Source organism: Oreochromis niloticus, linkage group LG6 (genome assembly GCF_001858045.2).
Source record: "Oreochromis niloticus isolate F11D_XX linkage group LG6, O_niloticus_UMD_NMBU, whole genome shotgun sequence".
In the NCBI taxonomy this organism is placed as follows: Eukaryota; Metazoa; Chordata; class Actinopteri; order Cichliformes; family Cichlidae; genus Oreochromis; species Oreochromis niloticus.
In genome coordinates, this window is record NC_031971.2 from 31,271,882 (window position 1) to 31,285,088 (window position 13,207).

The 13,207-nt window shown below is 38.6% G+C and overlaps 1 protein-coding gene across 2 annotated transcripts; it reads left to right on the forward strand.

Annotated features, from left to right (window-relative positions):
* The first annotated feature begins 3,514 nt into the window (after positions 1-3,514).
* LOC100695690 (somatostatin-like receptor F_48D10.1) lies at positions 3,515-12,920 on the forward strand. Of its 2 annotated transcripts, none has more exons than XM_013264408.2 (5): positions 3,515-4,953; positions 6,822-6,962; positions 7,083-7,355; positions 9,387-9,533; positions 10,774-12,920. In XM_013264408.2, the coding sequence occupies exons 1-5, from the start codon at positions 4,453-4,455 to the stop codon at positions 10,972-10,974; spliced, it is 1,263 nt and encodes a 420-aa protein (XP_013119862.1). In that variant the 5' UTR covers positions 3,515-4,452; the 3' UTR covers positions 10,975-12,920. The 2 variants fall into 2 exon arrangements, with proteins under 2 accessions (XP_013119862.1, XP_003455841.1); XM_003455793.4 differs by having other exon boundaries at positions 3,516-5,025.
* The last annotated feature ends 287 nt before the right edge of the window (positions 12,921-13,207 follow it).

Consider the following 13,207-nt stretch of genomic DNA (forward strand, 5'->3'; position numbering starts at 1 on the left):
TTTGTTGACAGCCTACTTTTTGATATGTAATTTCCTGCATGTCTCCACTCTGCTGCTTAATAAGAATAATTTATTCTTGATGGCAAAATGTCAAAAATGAATTATTCTTATAATGACTGAAAAAATGTCCCTGATACTACAAAATAGTTTCTTGTTTGCAAATAAACTTGTAGTCAGTCACTCGTGTAATAAAAATCCTTTACCGTTTAGATAAGCCCGAATACATAAAATTGTTGTGCAGCCCTTTTTCCATCTGATAACACCTCACATAAAGATTTGTCTTCACACATAAAGAGATCCTCATGTTTACCATCAGTGATAAGGCTCTTCATGAAAATTAATCTTTTTCAGTGTGATGATCATGTGGTCTGTCTACACTATTGACTGGTCTCGTTGGTTTTTCAGGTTTTCCTGTACACAGTACTGTGCAAAAGCATTGAGCCACACCTTATGTCTTTAGATTTTGCTTCTATGGAGCCAGGCTCTCTTGTAAAAAGTGGTCTTAAGCAAGCGTTTTCAGGCTGTCAAAGTTTTTCTTTGCATATTGGCTGCTTTTCCCCTCATTTTCAGTCCAGCTGTTCAGAGAAATGTTTCATTGTTTGTTAAACCACTTAACACTAACCAGTGAATCATTCAAGCAGAAAAAAAAGTACACAAGGGATGAACCAGTGCTGTTGCTACACATACCCGAAAACAATGGGCCAATTTTAAGTGGTATCTTTAGGCACTTTGTTACTAGCAACCTGTCACACACAAAAAAATCTGTTCCCATTTCTTTTGTTGAATTGAAACGTGCCTAACATAACACAGCTTGACAGGCATAAAGCAGTATTTTTGGATGGACAAGGTGATTCTTAAAGAGCTTTTACCCTAAAACTTGGCATATCTCAGCACAGTGTGCAGTAAAGCTTTCTTTCCAAGCTCCTGAATTTATGGCAGATCTGGAAGTTATATCGTTAAGAAACAGACATGCACAGACATGCATCTGACCCTTCAGTTAATCCAATTGCTGTTCACCAAAGCATCATCAGAAATGGTCTCAGTGGGAGTGTGACTGTCAATAAGCCACTTCTAACGAAGAGGAACAGGAGGAAAAAGCTGTGGATGACCAAATTACACAAAAACTGCACTGAAAATCAGTGACAACAGGTCCAAACGTGAAATGTTTGTTCCAGACTCTCATCAGTATGTTCAGAGAAGCTCAGAAAAGTACCATCAAATCCCAATTTACCATACACTACCATCTGGAAAGCATCTGATTAGGAACAGCTTAATTCTTCAGCATGGCAATGATCCCAAACACAATACCAATGTAGTAGAAGCATACCTGAATATAAAAACTCACAATGGACCACGGTCAGTCCTGGAATGTCTTTCAAGAAGTCTGGAGAACTATTCCTGAAGGCTACTCAAAGAAATAACAAGAAAGTTTGTCTAAGAGAGTTCAGACTGTGCTGAAGAATAAAGGTGGTCGTACTATTTTCAAGTTCGTTATGATTGTACAAACTCTGTTCTTGCCTTATATATTGTAGTTCTGTGTATGTATGCACATGTTTCAACAAGCTGCTGCACCTATTTTCCATTTTCCTAACAAAATAGCAGGACTGCGCAGTACTGTCTGTTTGCTGACTGTGTATTAGAAATGAAATGAAATCGTTTCATTTTAGCACTACAAATCTGTGCTTTGTTAGCTGTCAGAAGTGAATAATTCTTAACCTTCTACATGCAGCTAGATTCATTAGCGGAGCTTTCAAACTATTACGCTCAGTCAGCCTGCTCCAGAAAATCTTAAATCTCATCCTTTCTAATCCGAGGAAAATCTATTTTGTACCGGTGTGATTATGCCTGTTAATGCTGTTCTATAGCGACTCCCGTAGAACTGTTAATAACCTTTAATACTGTCTGATGTACCACTGAGTAGTTTTCATTTTTCATTGCGTTTTCACTGTGTAACAATAGTCTAAAGCAGTCTCTAATGTGCATTTACTTGTATGCTTATAGAGCTTTCAGGTACTTCTAGGTTCATGCTGAGTGTGAAATGCTCAGGAAATTGTGAGAAAGAGAACATGTCCAATTTTCTGAAATCTGTGAGTTCTGATTTTATTCATTATTTTTTAAAATCACACTTATTCCCTAGAAGCTTTCTGAGGGATACCAAGATTTTCCTTGTGGGCAATCTACAGATTTACTCTCAGTGTGTTTTTAAAGTGCACTCAGCACTATGTCGTGCTGACATCTAAAAGACTAATTTAATATTCGGCCCAAAGTTTTGAAGTCAAAAGCTCGTCATCAAACATGTTACTTAAAAGCTTGCATAAAATGTGTAGCCTTTGACCTCTCTGTGTGTTAGAAGAAGAGAAGGCACAAACAAATGTAGTCAGTGGATAGGTTCTTGGTCTCTTTGTGGTGCAATCATCCTTATAAGGACTACAGAGAGCAGAGACATATGATTAGTACAACAGATTTCATTTACTTATTTTTAGAAGGAACTTAAGAGGTTTGTGTTAATTGGAAGCATCATATTTGGTGTGAGGTGTGCATAGTTGGAAGATTCCGCGACTGCGACTGAAACCATCCAGAACAGCACCGATACCCATTTTCAGAGCATCACTAACACTGGGGACAATATAAGACAATACCCACTGCGGTCTGTGTATCTGCTGTTGCTCCACAGGTGAATCTGAGGTGAAACCTCAGAGCATGTTTCTTTTCTCAGGTTTAGAGATTGTTAAACTCATATTCAAGTTTTCATCATGAAAAGATATAATTGTTTTGTTGTTTTGTTTCATTGCATGAAAATTACATCTGTAATTTTGTTGTGTTGTGTAATTGAGTGATTTTGAAACTGAACGTTTGTTTTTAGCTGTCTCTGTGGTACATTTATCATAATGAGGACTGCGGTGAGCTGAATGTGGTTCAGCTGCCTTCTAACAGCTGGTCATTGTCAAACAGGCTGCTATAAGGGTGTACCCCTCAGTTTGATTTGACATTTGGCTGTTGACAATGTTGGACCAACAAAATTACACAAAACTTTTCATCACTCATTTTATGCCCAGAAAAACAGGATAATGTTCTAGACAGAAATAATGACAGCAAAATCTGTTCCAAAGATGAATGTGGAAGTGCAGTTCACTAGTTCCTATTTGTGTGTTGATGCATAATAAATGAATAAACAAGGATCTAAATTAATATCAATGACGAGTAACTTAATGACAACCGTCTTCTACACTGTGCAGAAGGATCATACATGTTGAACTGTGGTGTAAGAAGTACTTTCATCCATTTTAGCATCTAAACAATAGAAACGACCTGCATTTACCATCCTCAATTAAAAATGCTGTATAATATAATATAATAATATAATATAATATAATATAGTCCCCCCCCCAGGAACACACACACACACACACACACACACACACACACACACACACACACACACACACACTCTCTGTCTTTCTCTCTCTCTCTGTCTCTCTCCCTCTCTCTCTCTTACTTTATAAATCCTATCAAGGAAACAGCAGAGCTGTGTGGGCAGAAAGTTGAAGAAAAAGCGGCGGAGCTGCTTGCCAGTACATTCTGCTCAGCACCTCAGACAGCGAACAGCGAAGAGAGCTAGAAAACAACTTTCAATCAATACTGGACAAATACTCGGGAATCGGAAAACAGAAGTGACTTTGTTCGGGGGACTGATTATTTCAATCTGATTGCAGAGAGACTCTGACTTTTCCTCTTCTAGACATAGTAAGCCTGTTCTTGTCTTGATCTCTGCATAAATTTTTACTCTGCGCGATTTAAAAATGTTCTCCTCTAAACGCATCAAGCCTTTAAACAAAGGCTCAAGATATTCAACCTCTAGCACACACATTCATTAATGACACATTCATAATTATAGAGCGTGTAGTCAAGAAGATGTGCCGTGCGTAAAAGCGGTGGCACTATTCCCAGCTTGACGCACAACACGCCGGATGACTTGTCAGTGGTTCCAAAGTCAGATCAAAAGAGACGTTAACAGTCAGATCTATTTAAAAAAGAGGCTAAGATAGAGCTGACAAATAACGGCACATCATCATCTGTGACTCAATTGCTTACAGTCTAAATCCTCACACGGCTACACTACTGCGAAGCTACGTGTATGATATGCTTGGATGTGGAATGGAAGCACACCTGCCTCACTGGAGTTCGCTCAGGGCGCACGGTGCGGACGCAAAGCTTTAGAATATCGGAGGAGTTTAATTTAGTGATTATTGGTCTTTCTTGTGCACGGACTCTTGATTGAGACAAACTGGACTGTTGCTTTTTAATAGTTCAAAATCACTTTTTATCGCTTTACTTCACATTTTAAAGCGTGGGGGCTGCTCCGGCTTCTGCCTCGAAAGCATGGGAAAAGAAGAAGGAGGAAAGAGTTTCTTCTAAATCACTGGAATCAAGCCACCATATGGACTGTGAACAATGGAGCAACAAGACCAAAACCTCTGGTATCCCTTTTCATCCGAGCTCAACTCCTCTACATCCTCACCTATCCTCTTCTCTTACCCTCGACTTTTCAACATCTCCTCCAACATTTCCGCTCAGAGCGTCCCCTTTCAGGGCAGCAGCACTCTGGTGACCGCAGTCATCTCCCTCACAGTCTTCGTGGTGGGTCTGACCGGCAACACTTTGGCGATCTATGTGGTGCTGCGCTATGCCAAAATGAAAACAGTCACCAATATCTACATCCTGAACCTGGCTGTGGCTGATGAGCTGTACATCGTCGGGCTCCCCTTCCTTACCACACAGAATGTACTCTCCTATTGGCCCTTTGGCTCTTTCCTGTGTCGAGTGGTCATGACTGCAGACTCCATGAACCAGTTTACGTCTATCTTCTGTCTCACAGTAATGTCCATCGACCGTTACCTGGCTGTGGTTCATCCAATCCGCAGCACCAAGTGGAGACACCCCCGCGTAGCGAAGGTAGTGAGCGCAGCTGTGTGGGCCGTTTCCTTTGTGGTGGTCCTGCCAGTGGTCATCTTCTCTGATGTGCAGGTATACAATTCAGTCCTGTGCCAGTCAAAACTTCAGATAGGACACCGAAGCATGGTAATATGAGCGCTCCTAAAGCGCGAATTAGGCACTGATTTTATGGCCACATTGGTAGTTGTTACAGATTAATATACGTTCCTCTACAATTTTTTAACGAAATAATTTTTTAAAGAAGAAACAACTATAAACGACAGTGTTAACAGTAAAACAAAAACTGTAAACAAATAAGAAAAAGAAATAATAATAGTTACAACAATCCAAGCTAAATGTCACAAGAGTGAAATTTCTGGAATAATTTGAGATTTTGTGAAACATGTTAAAAACACTGAACTTTCAGCACTGTTAATGGTACTTTTTTTTTTTTTCAAAAAGTGTGTTTGACCTTCACGACTGTGTGTTACAGGAAAAAAAAACAAACATTTTACTTAATATTGTGTTCGACTGTTCTTTTGGAGACTTCTTGGAATTCTAGCTCACTCCCTGGTATTTCTGTATTTGTGCTAAGCTAAGCTAAAGCATAACGCCCTAATCTTTGAAATATTCAGTCACACAATGCAGTGCGATGCATTTCGCTTAAACATTGGTCTAATTGATGTAGGTTCTCAAATCAAGTGGTTCCCTAGTGCACCATGAGACAAGGCCAAGTGTCCAATCATATTTTTTCAAAACCATATGTTATTATTATGCTTTATACAACTATATATATACACACACACACACACACACACATATACATATATATCTATGTATATATATATACTGCACTTCAAGTTGAATGAGTTGTTATATTATCATGTCAATCTTTTCTGTACACTCACTCCACTGAGAGGTAAATAAAATAGCCTCCAATGAGAAGCATTACAGTCTAAGTATGCCCTGAAAGCATGGAGGTCAACAAATAAGAAAACTAATTCCTTTCCAGTATGGTCCAAACCACCACATAATATCTCAAATGTAAGATGTCTTACTACTTCAGCTGAATTCATGATGTCTACGGCCTACATGTGTCATCTGTCATGAGACGCTGGCTGAGACAACCTTTTCCTCATTCAAAATGATAAATCAATATTAACTGAGGGAACAAAGAACATTTGTTTATGGTCTGGTAAAGTATCCGATGAGTCAAGACAGTCAAGTCAAATGCTAGTCAAGTGGTACCACCAAACCAAAACTGTGATGCTAGGTCTAAGTGCTGGAAATGGGCAGTCAAAAGTGCCTTCATTTGACGATACAATGGGAAAAACACAAACACTAACAAAATGCCAGCTGACATGGAAGCAGTTTATTCCACAGACATGAATACAAGTGTAGCTGCAAAGATGCACTTGTGTAAAGTTTGTGAAAAAGAAAAGGGTTTCTGCAACAACAATTTAAATGAGCAGACATTTATAAGCTCAAAGACAGGCAAAGATGAAATGGCTTGGTATGTGAAAAGGAGGGATAGTGGATATATCGGACAAAGGATGTTAAACAGGTAGCTGCCATGCAGGAAGAAAAGAGGAAGACCACAGACAAGATTCATGGATATAGTGAAGGAGGACATGCAGAGGATTGGCGTGACAGAAAAGGATGTGAGAGGGATAGGGTGAAATGTGGGCAGGTGATTTGCTGTAGTGACCCCTAAAGGAGGAGGATGATGAACAACAAGATGTAGAAGATGAAGATGATGATTGACATTTAAAATTAAGGGATGTGATGGAAAGCAGTGGATTAACTTCCAGATTTTGTTGTTGACTGTCTGACAGATTCCGATTCAATTCTGAATTTACTTTATTTGTTCAATATTCATTTTTCTTTAGGATACATTTAACTCCTGCAACATGATCTGGCCAGAGCCGAAGGATGTGTGGTCAACAGCCTTCATTCTCTACACTGCCACAGTGGGTTTCTTTGGACCACTGCTCATCATTTGCCTCTGTTACCTTCTTATTGTGATCAAGGTAAAGATTTCATGAAGCTGATTAAAAAGCAAATTTTTAAATCGATATTCTTTTCTCAGTCAACAGAAAGGCACAATTTCCATCCTTGTCATTATAATTCAAATCTTTGTTATTTTGCAGGTGAAGTCCTCTGGGGCACGGGTTGGTTTCTCTAAACGCCGACGCTCAGAGCGCAAAGTGACCCGAATGGTGGTGGTGATTGTGGTGGTGTTTGTGCTCTGCTGGCTGCCGTTCTTCATCATCAATATGGTCAATCTGGTGGTCATCATCCCGGAGTCCAGCGCCACTGCTGGCATCTACTTCTTTGCTGTCATCTTGTCTTATGCCAACTCATGTGCCAACCCGTTTCTCTATGGTTTCCTATCAGACAACTTTAAGCAGAGCTTCAGAAAAGTACGTCGAATTTCTTCTCACCATAGCAGTGCTGTTAAAGCCCGCTAATTAGCATCTTACATCTTGTTTATCTGATCCCAACTCATTGTGTTTGTTAACTGTTGAACTATAGTGAGCAGTGATTTTTTGAAGGCAAAATCAATTTCTACAAACTGCATCAGTTTGAAACACTGCACCATCGCTACTGTATAAGAATAGGAGTATAATCATAGCTCAGGGCTCTATCTATTGCAGCTTCATTTTACTTTAAATTATGTTTTCATATCATTTTTCTTCTACCAATCACAGCAGGTACCCATTCAACACTGCTCAAAACTGTGGTTACTAAAACATGTCCACACTTTTTTAAAGAAAAAAGATATTTGCCTTTAATTTAAATGTCATTAAATTCATAAGAAATGTTTCTCTCACAATTTGTGAAAAACAATCATTTAAAAATCATTAATTTTTAATAAAATAGTTTTTTCAGCAACCATCAGTCTGGAGCAAAGCTGGCATGCAATGCGGTAACCAGTTCAGATGTCCTGATAAATATCTAGTACGTGATTTCTTTCATAAACAAAGATGTTTCTGAGTGTACATTTTTCTTCTGGCAGCCAGCCTCCATTCAAAACCAGTCGTTTACATTTTTAGGTCATAACTACTGAAAAGCTGTGAAATATCAAATAAATTGGAGTTCAGCAATAAATAAATCTACAATCCGTTTTTTTGTTATTTTTTGGATGCTGTCGTATTGCCAATAAATTTCCCAAAGCTGATCCAAGTGCAGACAAGAACATGCCAGAGTGATGACAGGAGAAAAAAAAATCTCTAACTAAATTAAAAGACCAACTCCAAAAACGCCAACCAGCGATACATAGAAATCCCTGGGAACTAAAGGGAGACAAAACAACAACTTGAAAAAGTGTGAATCAAAATAGGCTGAATTTATGCACGCTGAAGACAGTGACGATAAGACAGAGGTGAACTTTATCAAGATCGAAACAATACTGAGTGTGTGAAGAGGAACAAAAGAGCTAACCTTCAAAATTAAAAAGGAAGTAATTCAAAAATGTCAAGAAAACTAAAGAAGGAGCGAAGAATAAACTCAAACAGCTGGGTGAACACAGACACACAAAAGAAAAGAAAAAGCAGAAAATGAGCAACTTGACAGACACATGCCTGTCAGCTGGGATTATTATACACCCGTCCTCTAAAACCTTAAAGAAACTGAAGAATATAAATGACTAATTTTACATAACTAGAATGATTTTGATAGTTAAGACTATCAGTCAAAATAAAAATATTATTAATAAAAGTATTGCTTTAAATTAGAAACAAAAATAAGAAAATAATTTGGTTTAATTTCAGTGTTTTCACTTTGTTTTCAATCCTTTGGGCTTGGGAAAGGAGAAAGGCTTAGCTTGACACTCCTTACTGAGTGTCTGTCCATGGAGTTGGTATGGACACCTTTATACTGTATGCACAGGGTTGACTGTCCTGCTTTTTTGCCTCTCTGTTTCCTAACAGTTGCTGCCACTGAGGAAATGTTGTTGTTGTTTTTCACTATTACCTTGCTTTTTGCAATTCTCTTTCTCACTGCATCGAAAGCCTTGGCTACAAATTATGTGACCATGTTCCTTAAAATGTTTTGTTGCAGGATTAGTTCAACTCTGTTTCCCACAGGTATTAAACAGTTAAGCATTCAGGCCAAACTCAGTACTACTTTTTTTTAACACAGAAAAATCTGTATTTTGGTTCACTTTTTGGTTTATTTATGAGAGCTCTTACCATCCAGTGCTGCTATCTAGGATTGTTTTACCCCCATGGTTGAGACTCATCTTTAGGAGTATTATTGTTCTGGTTATAGACTGTAACATTTTTACTCAAGTGTATTACAATCCTTTTTTTCTGAAAAAACAAACCTGGATCCAGAATACTGTTATTTTCTAGTCCATACACCTTCAACAGTTGTGCTGTGTTGCAGAGAAGACTAATGTGTACCAATCCTCTAAAGATAATAACAGCACTAATATTGTCATGACCCTTCAGGTGCTGTGTGTGAGGACCATGAGGTGTGTTGCCAATGGTGTAGATGATGGTGACCCCAGTGCCCCGCGCACTGAGAAAACCACAGCACAAGACTGCATCCTGCTGTCCCCGCGTAACCAGGTCTATCACGATCCCCAGAGCAGCCAGGTAACCTGTGTGTGTGCTCATGTGGAGCTGAGGTGATAGTATTTACTGCATTATGGGAATTAAAGAGATTTGGAAAAATACAAAAGAACAGAGATTTAAATCGATTTAGTGCAGCACTCAAAAGAAGGGCATGTGTTATTTTTGTTTCACTAATATCATAAGAACAGTGGAGATGCGTTTGGCTATAACCAGATCCCTCTAATTAGACATAGAGAAATACAGATAAATACGCAAAAAAACTACAACTCTCTGCATCATAAGTGCGTCACTCTGTATTAATCAACAGGCAGGTGTGTGTGTGAGAACAGCTAATTGACGAAGGTTTGTGAATTAATGCTGCTGCAGAGGCAAGTGCCAGGGAAAGCGATTAGGTTTAAAGGAGGGAAAGAGGGAAGAAAAAAAGCTCTGACTCAGTCTGTGCAGTGTGGCGCTTCATGGTGTCCATTTAGATAACTAGTACAAGAGCAGTGAGGTGCATTAGATGACAGATTGGCTCTGATGAGGCTCTTCCAGTGCTTAATCAGCTTTTCAAGGTTATATAACCCCAAATTTCTCCATAAGTCACAGAAATTACAGATGCGCTTTGTGCAGGTCCCTTTGATCCAAAAGAGGAGAAAACATGAGACTAATAGGTATGAAAGGAAACACGGAGACAAAATAAAGGGAGACGTGGAAAAGAAAACTTTAGAAAGAAAAGTAAACGGTTAAAACTGGAAAACAAAAGAAAGAATGTTATTTAAACCATACCAAGGACCAAATACATAACACAGTCCCTCTGACTGAAAGGTGGTGTTTATAGATTTTTATGCCTCATACAGATGATGATGATGATGATGATGAAAACAGCAGATCTAGTGTGTCATATGAATCAATGATGACAATTGTGAAAAAACAAATCGCTTACAGTTTTAGTCTTTAAGCCTTTTTTGTGGCTCATAATGGGCCTCTGCACACATGAGCACAATCGGTCTATGTTGCAGAAAAAGTCTATATATTTTCATGATTTTGGCCATTTTAGAAACCCACTGATCTTTTTTTATTGCAGTCTTGGAGATATTTCATTTGGTTGAATAAATAAAACCCCACTTACAAAAAGCAAAAGATCAAACATCCACTCAATGGCCAAACCATCTTTGTTGAGTGCATTCATGTCATGCCTCTTTTTTTGTAATTTCTCTATTGTCTTCCCCCTTTTCATGTTCCCATCTTGGTCTTTCTTTTGTTCTTCTTCTCTCTGAAGATCTCACCTCACCCGCCGGGCTCACCAACGACTCACACTGCAGCAGACCTGCACCGCTCCACCCCTACATGTAAGTTTCAGTCCACTTACCCAGGAACCGGACCGGCCACTACCACAGCAGCCTCGATGCTAAACTCTGTCGTAACTGCAGCTGAACCTCCCACAGTCACTGCCCTGACCACCAGCTCCTCCTCTGGTTAATTAGTGCCACATGAACAGTAGCAGAAAACTCACAGATGAACTGAGAAGGAAAAACATATTTTAAGACTGCAGAGGAGGAAGCCAAAGTTGGATCAAGTGATCAAAGTGGCAAAATCGATGCTTTTCTGCCTTTTTGTCAACTATTATATTACTACCACACACACTCATTCTACATCCATTATAGCACATAGGTGAAAAAAAAAACTTTCTTTTGTTTACCAAGACCAATTTTGTTCTTTTCAGCCGCCTGACATAAGTGCCTTTCCAGCTATAATCAACACAGCTCCTAAAAAACATTTACACCTTACTCCTTTCATTTTATGTTGGTCATGTAACACTGAAGAATGTATTTACCTATCAGAACCAAAAAAGCCTCTTAGGACTTATTTCATTCGGTGGATGTGATTTCCTGCAGGTAGCAAATATGAGGGGTTTATTTGGGCATTATAGGGTCCTCTCTACAACAGCTTTAATCAAACAGTGCAGTAATTCATCAAATTTTCTCATTTCCAACTGCTGCTCATTTCACTTTCTTACTTAAGTGGATAAATTGTGATGATTGAATCCGACGTCTGTATTTGCGTTGCGTAAAAGTCTTTTGTGATTTCATTTGCGTACCGTTGATAAGTTTAAAAGAAAAAGGAAACAAAATGAAAAACGGCTTGCTTGTCTTTTAAATAAGTAAATGTGATGCTTTGGCAGCTCTATGCTTTTCTGTAAACATGTAGCCCCCCTTAAAGCTAAAACGCCTGACATTTTTGGACATATGCTTCTTGCATTTGTTTTTGTGTTCATGTGATGTGTGTTCACAGTAAAGATAAACTTTATTTCCATTGCGCCTTTGGTGAGCTGGCGATACAAGGTGTTTTGCACCTTGTATCGCACCTTGTAACTCACCAAAAAGAAAAATAGAAAATACACAAGAGAAAAAGAGAAAAACAGCAATATTATTCACAAGAAAGGGCCACATTTAAACATTAAAAAAAGACCTTTTAACACATTATGCAAATATCAGTCTGTACAAGTGGGTTTTTAAAAGCTTGTGGATTTGACACAGCTGATCTGATAGTAAGGAGAAAGTATAAAAGTCTGTTCCACATTTGTTTTAAGCCCTTTTAATAGGAACTGATTCTCTGATCTGAGGAATCTGGGTACAGAATAAGAGGTTAGCATGTAAACAGAGCCATTCCATGCAACAGTCTGTTCATTAGTGCCTGTTTTACTTTGCTCTATCCAGTGTATGTATTTATTTTTGTCTTTGCAAGAGCTGCGATGTAGCAGCATATGTTGTTACCAGGGCTATTGGGTGTAAAATAAATGCTAGAGTATATCAGATGAGACAGGAGACACTGTGTCTTTGGCCTTTGCAATTGCAACACCACCTACATTTCATTCTAAAACATCCTGCATTGTTCTAGGGAGTGAGATGGAGTGAGATTCAATTGTTAGGTACAATTTAAAAACTTAAAGCAAACTTTAAAGAACAAGTTTGAGCACAGCTTCTCTTTTAGTGGTAGTATGTCTAAAGTATTGATGTATTATTATGTATGTATTGTTTATACATTTTCTTGTTGAGAATATTCATGAATACAATTGCATACTGTAATACAATAAAATAACTCACAGTAATGGGATCAGTTTACTGTAGTAGACAATCTCACTGATGGATTGTGGGTGTTTTCCAGTCACTTTTTCATTATGTACAAAGAAAGAAAATTCATATTAGTGGCACAAAGAGTGTGAGTGTAATGGAGTGGAGGCAATGAATAATGTAAACTAATAGAAGCAATGGAATAACAAAAAACCCCAAGGCTGATTAAAGAGGCTTTTACATGCAAATACAGCAAATGTGATGTATATTTCAACTGATATTTATAGCTGTTCAGATGTGTCATTGCTATGTGTTTTTTGGGCTTCTTTTGAATAAAAGATTGTGATTAAAAACAGAGACAGAGTGTCTGTTGTTGATACTCAGACACACTAATTACACTCAGTTTTATTTATAAAGCACTTGTTCACAACAGGAGGCAGCACAGTAGTGCGGTGATTAGCACTGTTGCCTCACAGCAAGACGGTCCTGGGTTAGAAACCACCATCTGTGTGGAGTTTGCATGTTCTCCCCGTGTTTGCATGGGTTCCCCCTGTGTACCCTGTCATGCAGTTGCTGGGTTTAAGTTAACTGGTGATTTTAAATTGCCCATAGGTGTGAATGTGAGTGTGAATGGTTGTTTGT

Coding starts and splice junctions, on each gene's coding strand:
- LOC100695690 (XM_003455793.4), top strand. CDS start 4,453: ATGGAGCAACAAGACCAAAACCTCTGGTATCCCTTTTCATCCGAGCTC. Junction 5,026..6,821: donor TCATCTTCTCTGATGTGCAG/GTATACAATTCA, acceptor ATTTTTCTTTAG/GATACATTTAACTCCTGCAA. Junction 6,963..7,082: donor ACCTTCTTATTGTGATCAAG/GTAAAGATTTCA, acceptor GTTATTTTGCAG/GTGAAGTCCTCTGGGGCACG.